The sequence below is a fragment of the Oncorhynchus clarkii genome, chromosome 16, assembly GCF_045791955.1.
Source record: "Oncorhynchus clarkii lewisi isolate Uvic-CL-2024 chromosome 16, UVic_Ocla_1.0, whole genome shotgun sequence".
NCBI classification, from domain to species: Eukaryota; Metazoa; Chordata; class Actinopteri; order Salmoniformes; family Salmonidae; genus Oncorhynchus; species Oncorhynchus clarkii.
Window position 1 is genome coordinate 22,315,051 of NC_092162.1, and position 23,946 is coordinate 22,338,996.

Genomic DNA, 23,946 nt, shown 5'->3' on the forward strand with positions numbered 1-23,946 from the left:
AAAAGGCTGTACAGAGAAGCACTATGTCTGTCTGGTCGTCTAAAGAGGGATCCATGCTGATTGACAGCTGCAAATGCACCAAACAATGAAACAGCACTGAACATGCAGAAATGGTAATGGTGCCTTTCCAATTCGACTTACCCCCACACCAGGGTGTCACCAGTGTTTAATGTTAGCTCTAGTGTTCTTGTGTTTCCATCAAGAGTGTGAAACTAACTTTAACAACACTATAAGGATGTGGTAGAAAATGAAACTGATTTTTACAAGAACCAATATCACTCCCTAGAAACACAACCTCGCACAGCTTTTCAGAATTCATCGCTAAATTGGCCCGCATAGAAACCATAAATGACTTGGTAACAGGAAATACATTTATTTTCAAGGCAGAATTAAAAAGTCATTTTGGACTGACCAATGTAGATAGTTTCAAATACAAGCAACTTAAAAGTTACATATCACAAAATTATGATTGGAAATCTTTTGGACATCAGAGTAACCTTGAGGGAATCTTAATTTGAGTCAGAAAAGTACATTCAGATGATAGGAAAGATCTACAAAACCTTGCAGAGAGCATATCCAACTGACAATCTCTTAGAAGAAAAAAAGCGCCTGTTCAACCTCAGGAGGCTGAAAAAATGTGGCTTGTCACCTAAAACCCTCACTAAATTTTACAGGTGCTCAATCGAGAGCATCCTGTCGGACTGCACCGCCCACAACCGCAGAGCTCTCCAGAGGGTGGTGCGGTCTGCACAACGCATCACCGGGGGCAAACTACCTGCTCTCCAGGACACCTATCTACACCAACACACAACACCGGATGTCACAGGAAGGAAAAAAAGATAATCAAGGACAATAACCACCCAAGCCCCTGCCTGTTCAACCCACTTCCATCCATAAGGCGAGGTCAGTACAGGTGCATCAAAGCTGGGACCGAGAGACTGTTAAATAGCCACCACTAGCACAGAAAGGCAGCTGCCTACCTACAGACTTGATATCATTGGCCACTTTAATAAATGGAACACTAGTCACTTTTATGATGCCACTTTAAGAATGTTTAAATTTCTCGCAATACTTATATGTATATACTTTATCCTACACTATCTATTGCATCTTAGCTGCTCTGTCACTGCTCATCCTTATCTTTTATATATTCTTATCCCATTCCTTTAATATATTGTGTATATTAGGTTTTGTTGTGGAATTGTTAGATACTGCTGCACTGTCAGATCTAGAAGAATAAGCATTTCGCTACACTCGCAATAAGATCTGCTAACCATGTGCATGTGACCAATAAAATTTGATTTGATTTGTGGAAAAAATACAAATAGCTAACGTAATGATGTACGCTTAATCCAGTATATAGAATGTATTATACAAGAGACAAAATTCACAAATTCTACAGCACAACGGCAGAGTCATGTCTCAAGTGTAAAACTAATAACGACTCAATAATCCATGCTTTTAGGGAATGCTATGAACGTTGGAAGTTGTGGGTGGAGCTAGAAAGTTGGCTGTCAGAAGTATTACAATATAAACTTACTTTTAATCCATCTGTCTGCATATTTCAAGACATATGGGGCTGTAATGAGATACCCAAATGGGCTGGATGGTTCTTTTCTCCTCACTCATTTTGAAAAAATAGACACTAAAAACTTGGGGTAGCCGAGTGGTTAGAGCGTTGGACTAGTAACCGAAAGGTTGCAAGATCAAATCCCCGAGCTGACAAGGTAACAATCTGTCGTTCTGCCCCTGAACAAGGCAGTTAACCCAGCTGTCATTGAAAATAAGAATTTGTTCTTAACTGACTTGCCTAGTTAAATAAATAATCAATCAGCCATCACACAATGGAAAATATCAAATGATTCATTATTTAAATATTGAAATAGCATGGGCAACTGAGAAAAACAAATTGGTACAATTTAAGACCAAGTGGCAAGCAATAATGCAGGTCGGGGCATATAAGACGTCGTCATTGTTTGTATGTGTCTGTAAATTATTGTTGGTATGTATAAGTTTGTTTCTGTAATGTAAAGGAAAGGAAAAAAATTTATATTATTGAGAGAGAAAAAGGACCACTTATGAAATAATTTACATAAGTTACACCTTTTGAATTTACATAAATCACACCTTTTTTAAACATTTTTTTTTAAAGACACTATAGATTTGTGGCGAACAGAATCAACAACCTCGACATCATTCAAGTCTGTTGCTTTGTGAGAAGGTGTACAAGTTCACAATTGTTATGTAAATGACAGCTGAAAAGTAACCAGGGCCTTGCCTTGGCTCCAAGCTAAGGCAAGGCCCTGGGTAAAACACTGGGGTAAATCCTCATTGGAAATGCAGCATAAATGCATTCCAACAGAGCTTACATAGAAGCTGGACTTTGGATACATATAGACTGGGTGTTACTAAATAAACCAACCAGATCAATCAATCAAACAGGTGGCAAATACAACATGGGAGGGATCACTGAATCTGACTGCTGTTTACAGACTGTTTTTCAGTCTATTTATGTGGACCTATAGGTAGAGATGTCAATGCTGATTAAAACAGGTAGAGCAATCAATTAAACCCTTCAACACAATCTATTTATTTAAATGATTTCTTACCAGATTGGAAAAACAGGTCGTAAATTTAACCAGGGTCATATTCATTTGTGGCCTTGTGGTTAGTGTCCGCCCTGAGATTGGAAGGTTGGCATTCGATCGTCCCGAGTCATTCAAAATACTAAAAATTGCACATGCGATTGACTAGCGTCCCGTTCAAGGGGTGTACTATACATCAAGCTTCCTCACCCAACAAAAACAGGAGATGGGCTCCTGCTCCTATGAGGTGATCCGCCCTTGGCTCGTGCAAGGCTACTTACTTTACGTTCATCAGGACACACCGTAGTACAACGGTTTGCAACAGCAAACGAAAACGAGCATTTCTTATTGGACAAGTCCAGGTAGTTCCTCCCCGTTTAAGACTCTCCCGCTTTCTTCCGTTCGCTGCCTAATGAATACGACCCGTGTAAAAAGAAAACATGAATAATCTCACAACCCTCCCACCTCTCGCATAACTGTATCCCCTCCTTCCATTCTTGTACTTACCAGATCCTTTCTCTCCATATGCCAGGAAGGGTGGAATAATTATGTTTCTGGTCTCCCCCACGCACATGCCCAGTATGCCCTCGTCCATGCCTTTGATCAGCCAGCCCTCCCCCACCAGGCTGTCGTGGGTCTGCCCCTTGTTGTAGCTACGTAGGGCTCACACAAGCGCAAAGTCAAACACACACATCCTCCTCCTCCTTCTCTTAACACACACCTGGATAACACAGTACAGACACACACACACACACACACACACACAGACAGGACTGTTATTTGTTGTCAGCTTCAGCAGTGGCCAAATGTGACACTGTCGAATGTAGCAACACTTCATTTGAAGGGTATCGACAAAAGGACAAACACAATTTGTAGTTTTCATTATGTCACAGTATCAAACGTCAACATAATTGCAATGTACAGTGCCTATAGAAAGTCTACACCCCCTCTAGCTTTTTTCACATTTTGCTGCCTTATAATAACATCAACAACAACAAAAAAGAGGATTACATGTTTTTTTTTTTATCCTACAGATCGTGTATGACATTCCTGGGAGTGTGTAAACTTACATTTTGTGTTACCATATGATTTGTGTATGTTCTCTATAGTTCTGTACTTAAATGTATCAATTGACCAATTTTGCACATTTGGGCAGACTTGATGCAAAAAATTGTCCAGTATTGCAATGCTTCACTGGATCGAGCTGTACATTGCACACACACACACTGCTGCCATCTAGTGGCACACAAAACACAATTTTATATTATGGACTTTCTCTTGCATTTCAAAGATGATGAAATAAATAAATGAAAATGCATGTTTTTTTGTTTGTATTATATTTTACCAGATCCACCTACTCCACATTTTCAAAGTGGAAGACAGTTATAGAACATTTTATAAAATTAAGAAAAAATGTATAAAAGTTCAATATCGTAATTGGATAAGTCTCCACCCCCCAGAGTTAATACTTGAAGGCACATTTGGCAACCATTATTTGGAATAGGGATGTACCAACTTTTCACAACTCTTAGGGGCAACATACAGTTAAAGTCAGAAGTTTACATACACCTTAGCCCAATACATTCAAACTCAGTTTTTCACAATTCCTGACAATTAATCCTAGTAAATAAATTCCCTATCTTAGGTCAGTTAGGATCACCACTTTATTTTAAGAATTTGCAAAGTCAGAAAAATAGTTGAGAGAATGATTTATTTCAGCTTTTATTTCTTTCATCACATTCCCAGTGGGTCAGAAGTTTACATACACTCAATTAATATTTGGTAGCATTGCCTTTAAATTGTTTAGCCTGGGTCAAACAATCCGGGTAGCCTGCCACAAGCTTCCCACAATAAGTTGGGTGAATTTTGGCCCATACCTCCTGACAGTCAGGTTTGTAGGCCTCCTTGCTCGCACACGCTTTTTCAGTTCTGCCACAAATTTTCTATATGGTTGAGGTCAGGGCTTTGTGATGGCCACTCTAATACCTTGCCTTTGTAGTCTTTAAGCCATTGTCCATTTGGAAGACCCATTTGCGACCAAGCTTTAACTTCCTGACTGATGTCTTGAGATGTTGCTTCAATATATCCTACCTCATGAGGCCATCTATTTTGTGAAGTGCACCAGTCTCTCCTGCAGCAAAGCACCTCCACAACATGATGCTGCCACCACCATGCTTCATGGTTGGAATGGTGTTCTTCGGCTTGCAAGCTTCCCCCTTTTTCCTCCAAACATAACGATGGTCATTATGGCCAACCAGTTCTATTTTTGTTTCATCAGACTAGAGGACATTTCTCTAAAATGTATGATCTTTGTCCCCATGTACAGTTGCAAACTGTTGTCTGGCTTTTTTATGGCGGTTTTGGAGCAGTGGCTTCTTCCTCGCTGAGCGGCCTTTCATGTTATGTCGATATAGGACTTGTTTTACTGTGGATATAGATACTTTTGTACCGGATTCCTCCAGCATCTTCACAAGGTCCTTTGCTGTTGTTCTGGGATTGATTTACACTTTTCACACCAAGGTACGTTCATCTCTAGGAGACAGAACACGTCTCCTTCCTGAGCGGTATGACGGCTGCGTGGTCCCATTATGTTTATACTGCGTACTATTGTTTGTACAGGTGAACGTGGTACCTTCAGGCGTTTGAAAATTGCTCCCCAAGGATGAACCAGACTTGTGGAGGTCTACAATTTTTTTCTGAGTTCTTGGCTGATTTCTTTAGATTTTCCCATGATGTCAAGCAAAGAGGCACTGAGTTTGAAGGTAGGCCTTGAAATACATCTACAGGTACACCTCCAATTGACTCAAATTATGTCAATTAGCCTATCAGAAGCTTCTAAAGCCATGACATCATTTTCTGGAATTTTCCAAGCTGTTTAACGTCAGTCAACTTAGTGTATGTAAACTTCTGACCCACTGGAAATGTGATACAGTGAAATAATCTGTCTGAAAACAATTGTTGGAAAAATTACTTGCGTCATGCACAAAGTAGATGTCCTAACTGACTTGCACAAACTATAGTTTGTTAACAAGAAATTTGTGGAGTAGTTGAAAAACAAGTTAATGACTCCAACCTATGTGTATGTAAACTTCCGACTTCAACTGTGTATCAATTGTTTCTGTCAAAATTGCTCAAGCTCATTAAATTTGGTTGGGAATCATTGGAGAGTGATATTCAAACCTTGTCTCTGATTTTCAAGCAAATTTAAGTCAGGACTGAGACTAGAACACTCAACACCTCTTGGAGCAACATACTTGAATGATGTAGAGATATGTGTATGTGTGGGGTACAGAGATGAGGTAGTCGTTCAAAAATCATGTTAAACACTATTATTGCACACAGAGTGAGTCCATCCAACTTACTATGTGACGTGTTCAGTAAATGTTCACTCCTGAACTTATTTAGGCTTGCCATAACAAAGGGGTTGAATACTTATTGACTCAAGACATTTCACATTTCATACTTTTATTACTTTTAAAAATAAAAAAAATGTAACATTTTGGGGTATTGTGTGTAGGCCAGTGTCAAACAAATCTACATGTAATCCATTTTAAATTCAGGCTGTAACAAAATGTGGAAAAAGTCAAGGGGTGTGAAAACCTTCTGAAGGCACTTCTGTCGGTCTACGTAAAACATCCTATGTCAACTTGTGGTTGTTGACATGTGTTATGTATGGCTTATGGATGAGTTATGAAGTCCTTATGTCTGTACCCTTTAAATAAGATGTCACCCTGATTTCACAATGCATTTATTCATAAAATAAATACAATGGGTCAAAATTCAGCCCACACTACCACTGGGTCCCTTAGCATCTGTCCACCCAGACCCTCATGCTTTCACTCCCTGTCCAGGAGTGGACTCACCTGGAGTCGAAGGGCGTCCCATCCAGAAGGGTACCATTGAAATGGTATCGCACAAAGTCTGTGCGCTTCACAGAGCGTTTGCAGTCCCGGGGACTGCTGACGGTTTCAGTCACAACCAGGTCAGCCTTGTTCCACATGTCCAACAGCATCAAGTCAAACACCAGTGTGCTGTCGGGAGGGACCACATCACCTGACAGTGGATAAGTAGTAAAAGTACGATAATACATTCAAATAGACAATTGGATTAAAAAAAGTCTAAATGTTTATATGCCTTTTAGATGCATAAATATGTTTTGAATGTCTATTGACTTTTTATTTTTTATTTTTTTGATAATGCCTCAATATGAGGGTGCTGTAATTGTCAACCAGTGAATTTAATATTGTAACATTACTCGTCCTTGTTATAACCATTTGTAAGGCTTTATAATGTTAAATCAAGTTATTTATTTTCCTATATGGCAATACAATGGCTAATAACGCAAGTTCATTATAAGACATTAGGCACCAAGGCATTAGAAGCAGTTCATAAACACTTATGACAAGTATATACCAATTTTGTCAAATTGAAATCACCAAATTCCACTGTGGTGGCCATTTTAGCTCTCTTTCTGTTGAATTAAGGCCATTACAGGGTAAAGTAAACAATATAACTCGGTGTAGAGTACCTGCTCCAAGGCTGCCATAGGCAAGGTGTGGGGGCACGGTGACTTTTCTCTTCTCGTTGACGCACATGCCCAGGATCCCTTTGTCGATGCCAGCGATGAGCCGGCCCTGGCCTGTCTGTCCTACCGACGCAGCTCCCCTCTCATAGCTGAGCAGGCCAGGACATGAAAGGATGACAGCGTTAGACAGCAAATAGTAGGCCTATGCAAAAAGAATAGGGCAGTAGGCTATTTCTTGGCATTCATTTGTAATGAAGTTGATGCATTAAAATAATTGCTATTCCTTTTGCGAATGAGTACCTTAGTTCATTCAACTGCGTTTAGTTTGTAACCTTTTAAAAAGATGGCCGTGATTGCGTTCCATTCTGCAAAGCCTGTAGCCTACCTATGCTATACGAAAGGCAAGCTGCAGTCAAATAATTTCCATGTTTTGCATATAATTATTTAGCTTTATTGCATATATAATATGTACGATACACAATAGCCGGACACATAATAACATAATTGTCTTTATTTTAGGATAGATGGCTACAAAGTAATGCACGCATTTATGGAACCAGTACTGTACAATATACTAGACTACAGATGATTATAATAACCCACTGTGTGCCACACAATTTCTGCAAAAGAAAGGCTACATCAACAAAACTTAACGGACATCAACACATTATTATTCAGAGTTTAAAAATCTTGACAAAGATGATTACTATTTGTATCTTACCTCGAATCAAATGTTTTTCCATCTTGGAATGTCACATTGTAGTGATAACGAACATAATCCCCACTTTTTACTTCTCTGGGACAAAGTATTGGTATCGAATATCTGTCCACGACTACATCTCCAATCGTGGGATTGCATCCAATGTACGTACACGCCTTCAGCAGTAAAAGTAAAAGACTGCTTGCAAACATTATAAATAAGAACGAATCCTGATTTTAACTCGATAGAAAAGTATTCAACTATTTTTACAAGTAATTTATAGGCCTGCGTCAGTCTTGAAACACACTCATTCACTCGTTTCTACACTACACTAAACCCTGTATACGGAGTTGCACAGGATTTTTCCTAAAGAAGGGAGGGGGGGCTTCTCTCCCTCTTGGCAAGGAATGTTGTAAACGTGGACAGTCTCCAGTTTGCAGTGGGATTGCTCAGACTCAGCGCGTAGATGAGCAGCGGCCGTTCTATGACTGGCTTCACTGTCAGTGGTCCTATAGGTCTCTCCTATGCAAACAATCAATGCCAAACGCATGTGCAATGAGCATTGTCAGAGCATGTGGCTCGAAGCATAAAGACATTTTGAAAGTTATTGGCTAGGGAGAGGCTGTAACGACACTCTTGACCAGTAAAACAAATGACCAAAATCTAATGTTTAACCAATTCTGAAATTATATATAGTTGTTCAGGTCAGGAGTGTTCATATAGACTTTTCCCATAGGGTATAGGGATATGCTACCATTTTTTATTTAACCTTTATTTAATAAGGCAACTAACCATTGCAGTGATTCATTGAGGGGGAATAGCCAGGTCCTGAACCAGCTATTCTACAGTCAAGGGAAGTGCACTACCTCCGAAAGCCATTCAGACCTCTTGGTAGAGGCAATGGTATGCTTAAAGATAGATTGAGTTGAATTACTTTGATAAATATCCTAAACAGATGGATTAAATAGGATGTATACCTATCTACTGTCACGCAACAAGCTGATCTCAGGCAAAATTTTCTCCAGTGGCCCAGTAGCCTGAAGAGACCCTCGTTCACATTCAGCTACTGGAATTGTAAACTAGGCTAAATGTATTTTTACGCACGTGGAACGCGTTTTAAATGAACAACTAAACGTGTTCCGATATGACTGCTGGAGGTTATGACAGCTAGAAATCCGAGACCACGGGCTACAACTGTCCAACTCGTGAATTCCCCAAGACCCCTAAACGGTTTGCCAGCCCACCTCTCCCTGAAAGTAAATGGAAAAACACAATCCCGTTTTATTGGCCAGAGACAAATGCGCAACTTGGATGAATGCATTTATCATGGTCGCCAATCTCCAACGCGTAAAAGGAATTATTTTCTCAATCTCTTTGTGTTTTATTGCCACTGTAGTGGTCGCGCAGTATGACAACTACAACTTCAAACATTTCCCACAAGAGGAGCTCATGCCAATCGAGTCTGCGTATGCACAAGGCTTGGACAATTATGCCTCAGAAAATTGGACGGACTGTATCAAATTCATTGAATTAAGTTTACGCCTGCATCGACTTCTGAAAGACAGCGTGACATACTGCATACGAAACTGTAATGCCAGTCATGTACAGCTACAGGAGCCTGTCATGGCAAGCAGCACCGGGGATATGCAGATCTTCTGGCGCATTTTGATGCGAGCATCATGCCTGAAAAAGTGCAGGATGCACTTCCCTGCCCTGTCGCTCCCTTACCCTAGAAAAGAGGTTATGGATGATTTCGATAATAGGTTGCCCTACCGTTACATGTACTTTGCTTATGTCCAGGTAAGTCACATTTTGGGCTCAGAAATATATATTTATGCTATTTTCACAACCAGAATTATGAGCGCAGTAGCTGGCGGTGGCGCAAAAGGCCTGAGTTTTGATGAATAAACAAATTGTGTGTTGAGGCTTAACCCCTCATTGGCCAATCATAATCAACTCCTACTAGTCCATTATAACCTAAATATGTGTTTGCCTCAAGTTGTGTATATGGTATTTTATGCATTGCATTGTCATCAACTCCTACTAGTCCATAATTAACCTAATGTGTTAAATAGGTTAAAAAAACAACAAAAATGGGAAATGTCCACTCACCATTACTACTTCCAAATATAGAGTATATCGTTATAACAGTATATCGCTGTATACATCAATGATGTCGCTCATGCTGCTGGTTATTCTCTGATCCACCTCTACTCAGACTTCACCATTCTGTATACTTCTGGCCCTTCTTTGGACACTGTGTGTTAACAAACCTCCAGACGAGCTTCCATGCCATACAACACTCCTTCCGTGGTCTCCAACTGCTCTTAAATGCAAGTAAAACTAAATGCATGCTCTTCAACCGATCGCTGCCCACATCCGCCCACCCGTCTAGCATCACTACTCTAGACGGTTCTGACTTAGAGTATGTGGACAACTACAAATACCTAGGTGTCTGGTTAGACTGTAAACTCTCTTTCCAGACTCACATTTTTGATTTCACCTTTATTTAACCAGGTAGGCCAGTTGAGGACAAGTTCTCATTTACAACTGCGACCAGTCCAAAATAAAGCAAAGCAGTGCGACAAAAACAGAGTTATACATGGGATAAACAAACGCACATTAAGCACCTCCAATTCAAAATTAAATCTAGAATCCTCTTCCTATTTCGCAACAAAGCATCCTTCACCAATGCTGCCAAACATACCCTCGTAAAACTGACTATCCTACCGATCCTTGACTTCGGCGATGTCATTTACAAAATAGCCTCCAACACTCTACTCAGCAAATTGGATGTAGTCTATCACAGTGCCATCCGTTTTGTCACCAAAGCCCCATATACTACCCACCACTGCGACCGGTATGCTCTCGTTGGCTGGACCCCACTACATATTCGTAGCCAAAGCCAATGGCTCCAGGTCATCTATAAGTCTTTGCTAGGTAAAGCCCCGCCTTATCTCAGCCTACTGGTCACCATAGCAGCACAAACGCGCTCCAGCAGGTATATTTCACTGGTCATCCCCAAAGCCAACTCCTCGTTTGGCCGCCTTTCCTTCCAGTTCTCTGCTGCCAATGACTGGAACGAATTGCAAAAATCACTGAAGCTGGAGTCTTATCTCTACTTGCACGTTCATCTTCTGCACATATATCACTCCAGTGTTTAATTGCAATTATTTTGCCACTAAGGCCTATTTATTGCCTTACCTCCCTAATCTTACTACGTTTGCACACACTGTATATAGATTTTTCTATTGTGTTATTGACTGTACGTTTGTTTATCCCATGTGTAACTCAGAGTTGTTTGTGTCGCACTGCTTTGCTTTATCTTGGCCAGGTCGCAGTTGTAAATGAGAACTTCTTCTCAACTGGCCTACCTGGTAACATAAAGGTGAAATAAAAAATAACCTACTATCGGTGTTGATAAGGTCAGTAGTGACTTTGCCACATGAAAAGGTAAACAAACAAACAGGCAAATATAGGCTACAAGTGGATTCAGCACCCCAGAAAGCCAGCTGAATTCCCGCGATTTGACAGTTAGGTCCAATAGAGGAAAGTGGAAGGTCATTTTTTTTTTTACAAAATCAATGCCATAACCAATTGCATTACTGCTGAGACCAGTTTTTGTTCGGTCTTAAATATCCTCTCTTGGCTCACTGAAATTGGCATATTGGCGCACGTTTATAAGGACACACCAAAAATAATTCCACCCCTTCCACCTCAGCGCAAGCGAGCTAATGCTAGGAAGGTAAAATTACAAACCTGGCGAAAGGGCTGGAAAATGCCAATGCGCCAGTTTTTACATGATGAAAGTCAAACTAACGTGCGTTTCACACTTGCACCTGCTTACCGCAAGCATAAAATAGAACCTGTTGTGTTAACCACAATTAATTTGCAGGAAAGATGCAGTGCATTCGGAAAGTATTCAGACTCCCCAACCAACCTGAGCAATCGGGAGAGAAAGGCCTTGGTCAGGGAGGTGACCAAGAACCCGATGATCAGTCTGACTGAGCTCCAGAGTTCCTCTGTGGAGATGGGAGAACAACCATCTGTGCAGCACTCCACCAATCAGGCCTTTATGGTAGAGTGGCCAGACGGAAGCTACTGATCAGTAAAAGGCACATGAAAGCCCGCTTGGAGTTTGCCAAAAGGCACCCAAAGGACTTTCAGACCATGAGAAACAAGATTCTCTGGTCTGATGAAACCAAGATTGAACTCTTTGGCCTGAATGCCAAGCGTCACATCTGGAGGAAACCAGGCACCGCTCATCACCTGGCCAATACCATCGCTACGGTGAAGTATGGTGGTGACAGCATCATGCTGTGGGGATGTTTTTCAGCGGCAGGGACTGAAAGACTAGTCAGGATCGAGGGAAAGATGAACAGAGCAAAGTACAGCAAGATCATTGATGAAAACCTACTCCAGAGCCCCCAGGGCCTTAGACTGGGGCGAAGGTTCCTTCCAACACGACAATGACTCTAAGCACACAGACAAGTCAACACAGGAGTGGCTTCGGGACAAGTCTTTGAGTGGCCCAGCCAGAACCCGGACTTGAACCCCATCAAACTTCTCTGGAGATATCTGAAAATAGTTGTGCAGCGACACTCCAACCTGATAAGAGTTTTAGAAGATCTGCAGAGAAGAATGGAAGAAACTTCCCAAACACAGATGTGCCAAGGTTGTAATATTATCTGATCCGTTTGCCCTCAAAATGTGATATTTCAGAAATAAACCATCCTTGCTGCCATATCAATAGTCTCAAGCAGTGGTCGCCAACAAGTCCTTCGAGGCATTCCTAGTCAATCACCAAACATTTCTGTAGAAAGGCCAACGACAAAGGCATAAAGGCTTGTTGCTCCTTTTTTTTGTGTTGTGTAGTTGCTGGGAGGTGCACTTGATTCAGAAGCCCTGCGCAGGCAATGCGTTTCCATTTTGTATTTTCAGACAAATTAAATGGTTCAAACTCCACCTACTCCCACTGAATGAGTAGCCAAGTGTATCAATAGCCCTGTGTTTTTGAATTATTATTAGCAGCTTGTCATGTCTATTTTATATCGAGGTATTTCACTTTCTCTGGACATAGGAACAACATGACTTTGTGCCTGAGTTGGATGCAGTGCGACTCGAGTTTCCCCCTCTCTGGTCAGTCTCACCTGAGAGGAAAGAGAGTGCAGGGACCGTGAGAGGCGGACCCTCTGATGCCCTCTCCCTGCCGCCTCTGAGACTAATGACGTGTTCAAAACAACTGGTAACTTGGAAATCTCCGACTTCAGTGCGTTCAAGGCAACTGGGAACTCTGAGGGGAAAAAAACAAGATCCGACTGGGAAGAATCGTTTTGAACAGTCATCCAACTCGGAAACTTTACTGCACAAAAACCTAATTCCTAAAGAACTGTTTTTGTTCTTAAAGACCCAGGCTCAAATGTACCTAGATTGATGGATGTTTTACAAACATTTGGAACATATTCAGGGTGTGTGCTTATTGTACACAAGATCCAAGCCCTAGTATATAAATCTGCCCCACAGGAAGAGCTGAAGAGTAGGTATAACTTCCACTGGACCTCTTCATCCATTACATATCTTGGAGTATATCTACCAAAAGATACACCCAAACTTTATTGCATGAATTACGATCACATTAACAAGAAAATACACTGCTCAACAAAAATAATGGGAACACTAAAATAACACATCCTAGATCTGAATGAATGAAATATTCTTATTAAATACTTTTTTCTTTACATAGTTGAATGTGCTGACAACAAAATCACTCAAATTATCAATGGAAATCAAATTTATCAACCCATGGAGGTCTGGATTTGGAGTCACACTCAAAATTAAAGTGGAAAACCACACTACAGGCTGATCCAACTTTGATGTAATGTCCTTAAAACTAGTCCAAATGAGGCTCGGTAGTGTGTATGGCCTCCATGTGCCTGTATGACACCCCTACAACGCCTGGGCATGCTCCTGATGAGGTGGTGGATGGTCTCCTGAGGGATCTCCTCCCAGACCTGGACTAAAGCATCCGCCAACTCCTGGACAGTCTGTGGTGCAACGTGGCGTTGGTGGATGGAGCGAGACATGATGTCCCAGATGTGCTCAATTGGATTTAGGTCTGGGGAATGGGTGGGCCAGTCCGTAGCATCAATGCCTTCCTCTTGCAGGAACTGCTGACACACTCCAGCCACATGAGGTCTAGCATTGTCTTGCATTAGGAGGAACCCAGGGCCAACTGCACCAGCATATGGTCTCACAAGGGGTCTGAGGATCTCATCTCGGTACCTAATGGCAGTCAGGCTACCTCTGGCGAGCACATGGAAGGCTGTGCGGCCCCCCAAAGAAATGCCACCCCACACCATGACTGACCCACCACCAAACCGGTCATGCTGGAGGATGTTGCAGGCAGCAGAACGTTCTCCAGACTGTCACGTCTGTCACATGTGCTCAGTGTGAACCTGCTTTCATCTGTGAAGAGCACAGGGCGCCTGTGGCAAATTTGCCAATCTTGGTGTTCTCTGGCAAATGCCAAACGTCCTGCACGGTGTTGGGCTGTAAGCACAACCCCCACCTGTGGACGTCGGGCCCTCATACCACTCTCATGGAGTTTGAGCAGACACATGCACATTTGTGGCCTGCTGGAGGTAATTTTGCAGGGCTCTGGCAGTGCTCCTCCTGCTCCTCCTTGCACAAAGGCGGAGGTAGCGGTCCTTCTGCTGGGTTGTTGCCCTCCTACGACCTCCTCCACGTCTCCTGATCTACTGGCCTGTCTCCTTGTAGCGCCTCCATGCTCTGGACACTACGCTGACAGACACAGCAAACCTTCTTGCCAGAGCTCGCATTGATGTGCCATCCTGGATGAGCTGCACTACCTGAGCCACTTGTGTGGGTTGTAGACTCCGTCTCATGCTACCACTAGAGGGAAAGCACCGCCAGCATTCAAAAGTGACCAAAACATCAGCCAGGAAGCATAGGAACTGAGAAGTGGTCTGTGGTCACCACCTGCAGAACCACTCCTTTATTGGGGGTGTCTTGCTAATTACCTATAATTTTGTCTATGCCTTTTGCACAACAGCATGTGAAATTTATTGTCAATCAGTGTTGCTTCCTAAGTGGACAGTTTGACCAAGAATTAGATATGCAACATTAATATTACCAAAAAACTGTGGGGGTATGGCCTTACTAAACCTAAAATATGATTTTTGTGTCAGCCCAATTGAGACATCTGGTGTGTTGGTGCAATTCAGAATACGAATCCAAATGGAAAGACATTGAGACTACTTTGACAGAGATACCCATACAGTCAGTTTTGGGAAACAAGGACATGGTAAAAGAAATATACAATAGACAAAATCAGTGGATTAATTTCTCTCTGAAGACATGGTTTAGGGTAGTTAAGCAAAATAATTTAGACAGAGAGATCAAACTGCTGAGTTGGCACGCATACGACCCCAGCTTCATCCCTGCAACTCAGGACAGCAGGTTTAAACAATGGACGCAGAAAGGCATCACATCATTCAGTACAATTATAAGGAATGGGGACTTAGATAACTTCCAGGACCTAAGTAAAAAACATGGCTTGTATAAACAAGATTTTTACAGATACCTACAAGTTCGACAGTATTTCTTAAGTGAGATAAAAATGATTGACCCTCGAGCACCTCAACAATTAATCCAAGTATTCACTAACGCATACAACTTGGGGGGGTAACAAAAAACCTATTTCAAATCTCTACTTGGGTATTCAATCCTCAAAGAAACATTCTACAAACTATATTAAAAATAAATGGGAGGAGGAACTTAACATTGAAATAACTGATGAAACATGGTTGAACATATTAGAGACTCAACAAAGCTCCACCAACTCAGGGTCATGGAGAGAATTCTGTTGGAAGAATGTTATACGTTTCTTCATAACACCTAAACTGAAATTAAAACAGTCTGGCTCCCTACACCTTGTTGGAGAGAATGCGGTCTATTGAGGGTGGATCACTCTCATATCTTTTGGACCTGCCCCGCAATCGACACTTACTGGGGAGAAATAAGATCTAACATTGGAAAAATAATGGGATGTGACATAGAACAAACATTCATTTCTTTGTACTTGGGTGAAATACCTGATAACTTACACAATAGAGAAAAGTACCTCTTGAAGGTCCTACTGGCAGCCAGTAAAAAGGATGTCACTAGGAAATGGCTACAAAAAGACCCTCCCACAGTGACACAATGGATAGACATTATAGAAGAAATACACCACATGGAGCGTATGACCTTTGCTTTAAGAACTCAACAGGAGAGAGGTCAAGAATACTGGGAAAAATGGGTTTCTTACTTGAAAAAGGTCTAATTCAAAGATGTCAATGTAACTAATATGATAAAGGTATAATGTGCACTGTAACTGACAGATCTTTTGTTGTTCTTTTACTTTATTTGTACTTTCTTTGTGTTCCTCAAAAACAAACTATTACATTTTTTTTTTTTAAATAACTGTTTTTATTAGGTTAATGTCCATTTTTGAAGTCGTGTTAAAAAAAAAGAGCGGTAGATCTCAGCATGCTTTTTGACTTGCGAAAGTGATCTTGACTCAGAAAAGGTTGGTGACCACTGGTCTAAAGCAAAAGTACTAGACAGCTCAAAGTAGCCCAAAGTCCTGCCACACACCACATCAGTTCCAATGATGGAAAAGACACAAAGAGAGGAAACCGCTTTGAACAACTGAGATTCCCCTGTCTACATACAGCATCTGTCCCACTGCAGAATACTTATCAAATTGTATTTTCCTCCCTTTCTTGAAGTCATCATTGATCTGACATGACTGGATTGATGCTAGCAAGCGTTCTAATCTACAGCATTGCTATCACCAATTGTCTTAATGTTAGATCAGTGATAACTGAAGGAAGGACGCATTTTCGGAGTATTCCAACAGGGCCTTCACCACTTGGCCTGTGTTATGTTTCTCCCAGACGGATGACCTCCAGAAGGCGTTGGCGTCAGCCCACACCTATCTACAGAGAAACCCAGAGGACCCGGTCATGACACGGCACATGAACCAATACAAAAGAGAGTTTGACTTGGAGGGCGCGCTCATTGACCACGAGGAACACCCCTATGAGGTGAGCATAAAGGAGAGGTGGGAAAAGGTACTACAAAATCCACTACAATCTGACCCCAACCTAATATCAATCCACAATACCCCGTCACTACAGGTTCACTAATATTCACAATACCCCGTCACTACAGGTTCACAATACCCCGTCACTACAGGTTCACAATACCCCCGTCACTACAGGTTCACAATACCCCGTCACTACAGGTTCACTAATATTCACAATACCCCCGTCACTACAGGTTCACTAATATTCACAATACCCCCGTCACTACAGGTTCACTAATATTCACAATACCCCGTCACTACAGGTTCACTAATATTCACAATACCCCGTCACTACAGGTTCACACTACCCCGTCACTACAGGTCCACTAATATTCACAATACCCCGTCACTACAGGTTCACTAATATTCACAATACCCCGTCACTACAGGTTCACAATACCCCGTCACTACAGGTTCATAATACCCCGTCACTACAGATTCACTAATATTCACAATACCCCGTCACTACAGATTCACTAATATTCACATTACTCTGTCACTCAGGGTGGGGGGTTGGGATCAATTCCATGTAATTGCAAATTTCAGTGTTCTTCCAGAATGAACTCAAATGAAATGAAACTGACCCCCAACCCCTGACATCAACACGACCTTGTCACCCCCAAGGTTAGCTTTCTGAAAGCGGTCACCCTGTTCAACTCTGAGGACTTCAGCAGCAGTATCAGTCACATGGAGCAGGCCCTCAGCCAGTACCTCCAGCAGTACAGCCTGTGTCAGGCCATGTGCCACGGGGCCTGCGACGCCGACCTCCCCCAAACTAAAGACCTGTACCCCACACTGGCAGGTACGCTGCTGCCTCACTAAGACCCAAAAACACTGAAGGCAGACCCGGGTAAAACCAGGGTTCCTTAGAAGAATGTGCAATATACATGTTTGATTAAAAAAATAATAATAATAATGAAATAGTGAGAAGCTGAGTGTTTTCCAAAACAAAGTCTGGGCCAAACAAAGTTGCAATCTTAGAATCTGGAAATGGAAGAAAAGCTCTTTTAAAAAAAGGGGGCAATTTGCGATTGGTACATCGATTTTTGGATTTTTAAATGAATGATATATGCCTATTGATTCTTGAAGAGTATAACTTCTAAATGCCTCATGAGGTTATTGTCGTAACCCACCAGAATCCAACATATTAGCCTGTAACGTTCCATTGTTTGGATACAATGTAATTGAAAACAAAACACTGTATAGCTTCAAAACATGGCTAGACGTATCATTTTGATATCATGGATGGTCAGTCCTTGCATCCATAGCTCGGTCTATAAATGTGAGAGTGGTTTTTAGTTAAGGTGCCAGAGATGGTGGTCCCTCAGGGAGGTCAAGGTCAAAGGTTGCTTATATTTGGCAGTCAGGGCTGGCTATACAGACCCAGATTATATAAACCCATGAGTAGCCTCAATTCTGGTTGAATTAGTTATGTTATGACTTTGACTGACTATTAGGACTAAACTCATTTTTTTGCCACCTTTCACAGATGCCTATGTTGACGCACTGAGATGCGAGGTGAAGTGTGAGGAAAACCTAATGCCAAATGTTGGCGGCTACTTTGTGGAGAAATTCATCGCCACTATGTATCACTACCTGCAATTTGCTTATTATAAGTGTAAGTACCAACCATAGTCATATAATGTAGATATTATCCACCATCTTACTTTGATTAACAATAATGTCAAGCCTATGTATCGGGACTAAACGAAAGAGTCCAAATTAAAAGGACAAGATATTCTTCTCCTCTCAATACAGTAAATGATGCCCGCAGTGCGGCCCCCTGTGCGTCCAGCTACGTGCTCTTTGACCCCGAGGACAAGGTCATGAGGCAGAATATGTTATACTACCAGTCTTACAGAGAGCAGTGGGGCCTGGATGACCACAGCTTCACACCCAGAGTGGTGAGAGAATGGCTCTATTCACCTTTTCAACTTTCCTCACATCCTCTCACCTCTTTCTTTAAACCCATTGGAAAAGGAAGTCACAAAGAACCTACTATGGCTGAAAAAAAGGCGAGGAGATAGATTGCGAGGAATCACTGTAAAGACCAATTGAAATAGACAGCCAATGCATCCTTCCTGTTAGCCTTCATTGGAGGTATTTACGGATCTGTATATATTTGGATAAATGAAAGCAAGGTTTTCTTCTATTAAACTGCTTTCACTAATCCAGCCTTCTCAACTATGGGATTTTGCGCTTGTTTTCTTACAACCTGTAGTGCTCCTCCTAGGCTTCCCCAAAACCAAACGTGGGAGTAAATGAGTGCACACTTTGGGGAGAAACGGAATTGGACTAGTAACTTCAGAGACAGGAAGGAAATACATAGGCAGCTAGGGATTGATTTGGAATTAGGCCTTCCGCTGCTCAGTCTCCGACCTAGCACGGCCCTGTAATAGGAATCCTAGACTTGGACAATCCCTTGCTCTGTTCAAAATCACCATGGTGATCTAGGAATGCAAATGCTCAGCGCAGGCTTCCACTCTGTACATAAGCACAGAAACACCGTTTGCCTCGACTCAGGCATTATGGGAAAAAGACCAAATCACAAGGATGTGAAATAATTCAGTCTGTAGATACTTCCATTTTCTGTTGTGTTATACTTAACTTTTTTAGGGCAGTGATTCATTGAAAAATGCAAGGAATTGAGTCTGACAAGCTTTATGAAAAGGTAAAGCTCGACTTGCAGATCGTGTCCAAAGTGAACGTGAAAGAATAATTTGGCTCCGTTTCAACAGGAAGCATTGAGGTACTACAACCATACCACCTTGCTGAAACAGATGCTGGCATTTGCAGAGAACTACTTGCAGTCTGATGAGGTAGGATAATGCAGTTTAAGGTAATTAAAGGGGAACTTCAATGAGAAGTCGTCATTTCATATGGTGCCTGTAACGCTATAACATAAGATTATCCGTTCTTTAAATGTCTTACAATGAGTCATTAGGGTTGTAGGCACAACACAGCGTTTTGAATTTCCCTTTAAAAAGGTTGTCTATAATCCTTACGATTGATGACACAGACCTTGACTCACAGTATCGGTTGTGTGTGGACCTTGTTTTTACAGGACTTTTTGGGTCCAGAAGAAGCTGCCATGGAGGACTCCTCTGATGTTGAGTTTGAAGGGATTGGAGACTATCAGGAATCAATCCTGGCTAGATGGTCACAACCCAAAGCTAAAGGGGACGTTGGTGATTCCTAAGGGTTTGTTCTTGAGTAATGATGAATAAAAACAGAAAGACAATGCGTTTTCACACTTCAATTTTTATTTCTCTTCATTCTCTTCCCCAATTTCTCATCGTTAAAATGTTATCACCTGTTCCTATTAGGTCTTAAAAAACATATGAAGTCAATAATCGATATCTGTTCCAGAATTGTAATTCAAATATACAGTTGCAGGGAGGTCAAAATAAATAAATAAAACTAGAGAATTTGCACACATCACACATGGAAAAAAGGATAAGTCGAACTCAAGTCCTAAACAGTACACCAAAAGTAAATAACCTCAAAGCGACGCTATTCTATAGAAATGCAATACGTATCCTGGAATCACTAGGCCGGGAAGCAATGCACAGTTAATTATACACAAAATGTACACATTTTCACTGTTGGGTTTCAAGTCTGCTATTTAAAGATAGTGCAGGTTATCTAAGTACTGGTATTTGATAGGTCAGTCCAATACAAATGGTTTTATGAATACCTCTGCATATATTGTACAAATACACATGGATTATGTTTATATGTACAGCCAATGCTATTCCACTCATACAAAGGCTGTTAAGTGCTCCACTCAGGAGGGTTGGTAAGTCTGCCAAGACTGTGTGGGGGTCAAATGAAAAACTAGAAATTAGACTAAAGAGATCAAACATTTGGATGACAGAGGGCCATTTGGCTATTATCTCTTGATTAAGGTCTACCACATCGCCTGTATTAATCCGTCTCCACATTTCTGGTCAACCCGAAACAACCTTTTTGTCAACCCCAAAGCAGTCTTTTGGTCAACTCCTAAACGGTCTATTAAATTCAAGAATTTCCGATAACACAGTGCTCAGTGTATTAATGGTCCCAAAACAACAAACGAATCATCATATTTGATCACTTACAAAATATAGTTTCGACAAAGCTCCACTAAATCTTCATAGCTAGTCTATCAAACAGCATAACGGACAGTAGCCTGAGAAAAAGGGTAATTGTGTGTCAGTGTAAAGGTGGAACGGAAATAAAAATCATTCCTCATTTATTTTCTATATCCCTATCCTGTTTACACATTACACACTTGTAGGGATGTACGGTTACCAAGCAACACTATTGTGAACAAGTGCCCTGAATAAGAACAGGGCAAAATATGTGAACTGGTAAGCCTATTTGTTGACGTTCGTCGTCATTATATCACAATCTCCCAATTACCATTGGCTCGACCACATACGGTATCATTTTAACTGTAAAGCCAGACTTAACCTGGAAGGCTTGGTGTGACTAGTAGGAATCTTACAAAGGGGATAACTTTAATATCAACCGGCATTCTCTTATTTCTACAAAAAAAAAAAGAGCATATCGAGTATCCTGTTGAACTGAGAAAAGGTTCACTGGCCTCCAAGGCAGATCTTAAGGAGGCCGTGTCAGGATGAACAAGGCACACGAAAGGCCAGCAGCAAATGAGGCCAGAACCAGACATGTCAACAGTTACTCTTTCAGGCAGGAGGATCGATATTAAAAGATGTCGTCTGTTCCTAACCCGCTAGGTGTTTTCATCGACAGTGGCATTGTAAATTGTCCCCGGTTCAACTTTTTAAAAGGCTATTTTGTCATCTTACCCATGGAATGTAAAATACCTACATTAAAAACAAACGACACGGTAGCCTATTAAACAACCGCGAATTTGAACAGCCAGCCTACATTAAACATATAAAATAACAAAAAGGCAAGAGGAAGATCCCGAGAACAGGCTCAGGCTTAAATTTTCATTCAGCCAACTCCCCGAATTCAGTCACTGGCAACTATACAATAACATACGACAGAGACGCCTCCACAAAAACACCAACAGGCCACGGTTTTAAAAAAATGTTAAAAGGTCATACACATTGTTTTATACACCGGAAGTATTTACATTCAAGTCTAAAAGCGAACAATTGCTTGCGATATCCTATGAGTCGAACAACAAGAGTAAATGGACTGTGATGGTAAGCTTCCTGAAATGTCCATTCTTGACTAACATTTTTGAATACACATAGAGATACAGATTAAATAAGAGTTCAAGTACACTTGATGCTACTTTAGGCTGGCAGTGTAACTTTAAACATGACCAGAACCTGTAATGGAGAGGTAGGTCTGTGTTTGGTGACACGCAGAATACACTCTGAACCTAAAACAATAGTCATTAGTTACTGAGAGGAAGGAGCCATCGGTCTTTGAAAGTAGTCAACGGATTCTAGGTGAAGGCAAATTTCACTAAAATTGGGTGTACTGTCCCTTTAATCAAAGGGCCGCTTGATTTGACTTTGTAAGTATTTAATTGAATGACAGTCTGTCAATGTAAATACAAATACCATTGTAATGAAGCTCAAATATATAAACTTCTTGCGTATACGGAATCTCCCATTGATGCAAGATACTGAAAAAGAGGAACGATTTGAGTCCACTCACAAACATGTGCTTTCATTTGAGCAGCTACGGCTATGTCCCAGCTGTCGAAAACATCTGAGCGCCTAGAATATACATGATGTACTAAAAGCACCCATATTCAGCATACATGTATGTATTCACACTCAATCTCTATATGGATTACATATTATACAAGTACAATACACATTTGACGTCTGGATGTGTATGTGCAATAGACTATTTCATCTAGCTAGCCGTCTCCGTGCAAAACGTACACTTGATATCGAGACAGAGATTGCGACAAGCATTCGCCCACTCGCAAGGTTGAGCTACACATTCATACGTTTATACATATTATGTTCGATTGGATAACTGATTAACGCTAGATTACTGTTTGATACTGGAGAGCAACATACTAGAAGAATATAAATGATGGTTATGTTGGTATGTTAATAGAAATGCCTAGCTAAGCAGAGTATGCAATTAACCCAACCATGCCGTCATGTCTAATGGGAAAAAAATGTTTTTTTTCTCCATTTACTGCTTGCAGTTCACCATCACTAACCAAAGAGCTACGATAACTGTCTTTGGAGACGAGACGTATTGTATGACCTACAAAGCGGACAAAACTGTCAACATTTCTGTTCAGGTTGTAATGACATAATTTCAACCCGTTTTGCCCGCTGGGTCCCATATGTTGTTATTATTATTATTATTATTTGACCATACATCCTACATGGTTGTCGTAGGCTGTATGGTATTTGTCAGCTTGTTGAACGACCCCACGAGTAAATTGCAACTAGAGATAGAAGCTTACGAGCAGCCAGCCCTACATAGGATATCAGATTCATCCTTCCTCCCTCGTCGCAGGAAATCTTTTTTTAAAGCGCCATAGTCCAGTAGAAAAGTCTAAATGGCAGGAAAGACTAAGTCAAAATGGATATAACTTCAGTACAAGCACTTGTATGGAGAGTATGCATGTCCTGGACAGCTTGGTCTAACATCCTCATAGAAAAAGAAAACTATGGGGAGTCAATGGGGACAAACATACATTTCGGATATGACACACACAACATGGTGATAAAACACAAATGTATCTATTTCTATGTGACACAATGTGGGGCCCTTATCGGTCAAGGTTTCGGGGAATGTATTTCAGGTTAAACCTTTACCGAAGGCAAAAAGGCGAGACGTCTGTGGCTGGAAGATTGACAGGAAATACAGAAAATGGAAAAGGAAAGGAACCGTGACAGGGAGAATTGTGAGAGTTGTAGTTGAAGAGAACGGAAGACACCTTTTGGATTTCTCTCCTCAAAGTGGACAGGACACAGGGCAAGGAAGACAGGACAGCAAATGGACAGATGTTTTCATCCCCCTCCAGATCTAG

At 41.3% G+C, this 23,946-nt stretch overlaps 3 protein-coding genes across 4 annotated transcripts in view; 1 reads left to right on the forward strand and 2 right to left on the reverse strand.

The window, feature by feature from the left end:
• LOC139368197 (FKBP prolyl isomerase 10b) overlaps positions 1–8,224 on the reverse strand; it is a 13,793-nt gene extending 5,569 nt beyond the window's left edge. The window contains exons 1-4 of the mRNA XM_071106839.1: positions 7,832–8,224; positions 7,114–7,259; positions 6,449–6,638; positions 3,093–3,238 (exon numbers count right to left, since the gene is read on the reverse strand). Of these exons, the coding sequence (XP_070962940.1) occupies positions 3,093–3,238; positions 6,449–6,638; positions 7,114–7,259; positions 7,832–8,022 (673 nt within the window). The 5' untranslated portion in view covers positions 8,023–8,224. The remainder of the gene's footprint in view (positions 1–3,092; positions 3,239–6,448; positions 6,639–7,113; positions 7,260–7,831) is intronic.
• Positions 8,225–9,070: 846 nt separating this feature from the next.
• LOC139368198 (cartilage-associated protein-like) lies at positions 9,071–20,192 on the forward strand. Its single transcript, XM_071106840.1, has 7 exons — positions 9,071–9,610; positions 16,771–16,920; positions 17,586–17,763; positions 18,451–18,579; positions 18,720–18,865; positions 19,700–19,780; positions 20,026–20,192. Exons 1-7 carry the CDS (start codon positions 9,071–9,073, stop codon positions 20,158–20,160), a joined length of 1,359 nt encoding a protein of 452 aa, XP_070962941.1. The 3' UTR covers positions 20,161–20,192.
• A 10-nt stretch (positions 20,193–20,202) lies between these two features.
• LOC139368201 (disintegrin and metalloproteinase domain-containing protein 11-like) overlaps positions 20,203–23,946 on the reverse strand; it is a 53,057-nt gene continuing 49,313 nt past the window's right edge. Inside the window, exon 25 of one of the 2 annotated variants that reach the window (XM_071106846.1) lies at positions 20,203–23,942. Coding sequence is in view for 1 of the 2 variants with exons in the window: in XM_071106845.1 (XP_070962946.1) it covers positions 23,927–23,942 (16 nt within the window). In the remaining variant the exon portion in view is untranslated. The remainder of the gene's footprint in view (positions 23,943–23,946) is intronic. The other variant, XM_071106845.1, reaches the window with a different exon arrangement.

Excerpts from the sequence above, each read along its gene's own strand:
- LOC139368198 (XM_071106840.1), top strand. The coding sequence starts at position 9,071 with ATGGAAAAACACAATCCCGTTTTATTGGCCAGAGACAAATGCGCAACT. Across the intron at positions 16,921-17,585 it reads ACGAGGAACACCCCTATGAG|GTTAGCTTTCTGAAAGCGGT; the intron begins GTGAGCATAAAG and ends GTCACCCCCAAG. Across the intron at positions 17,764-18,450 it reads CCTGTACCCCACACTGGCAG|ATGCCTATGTTGACGCACTG; the intron begins GTACGCTGCTGC and ends CACCTTTCACAG.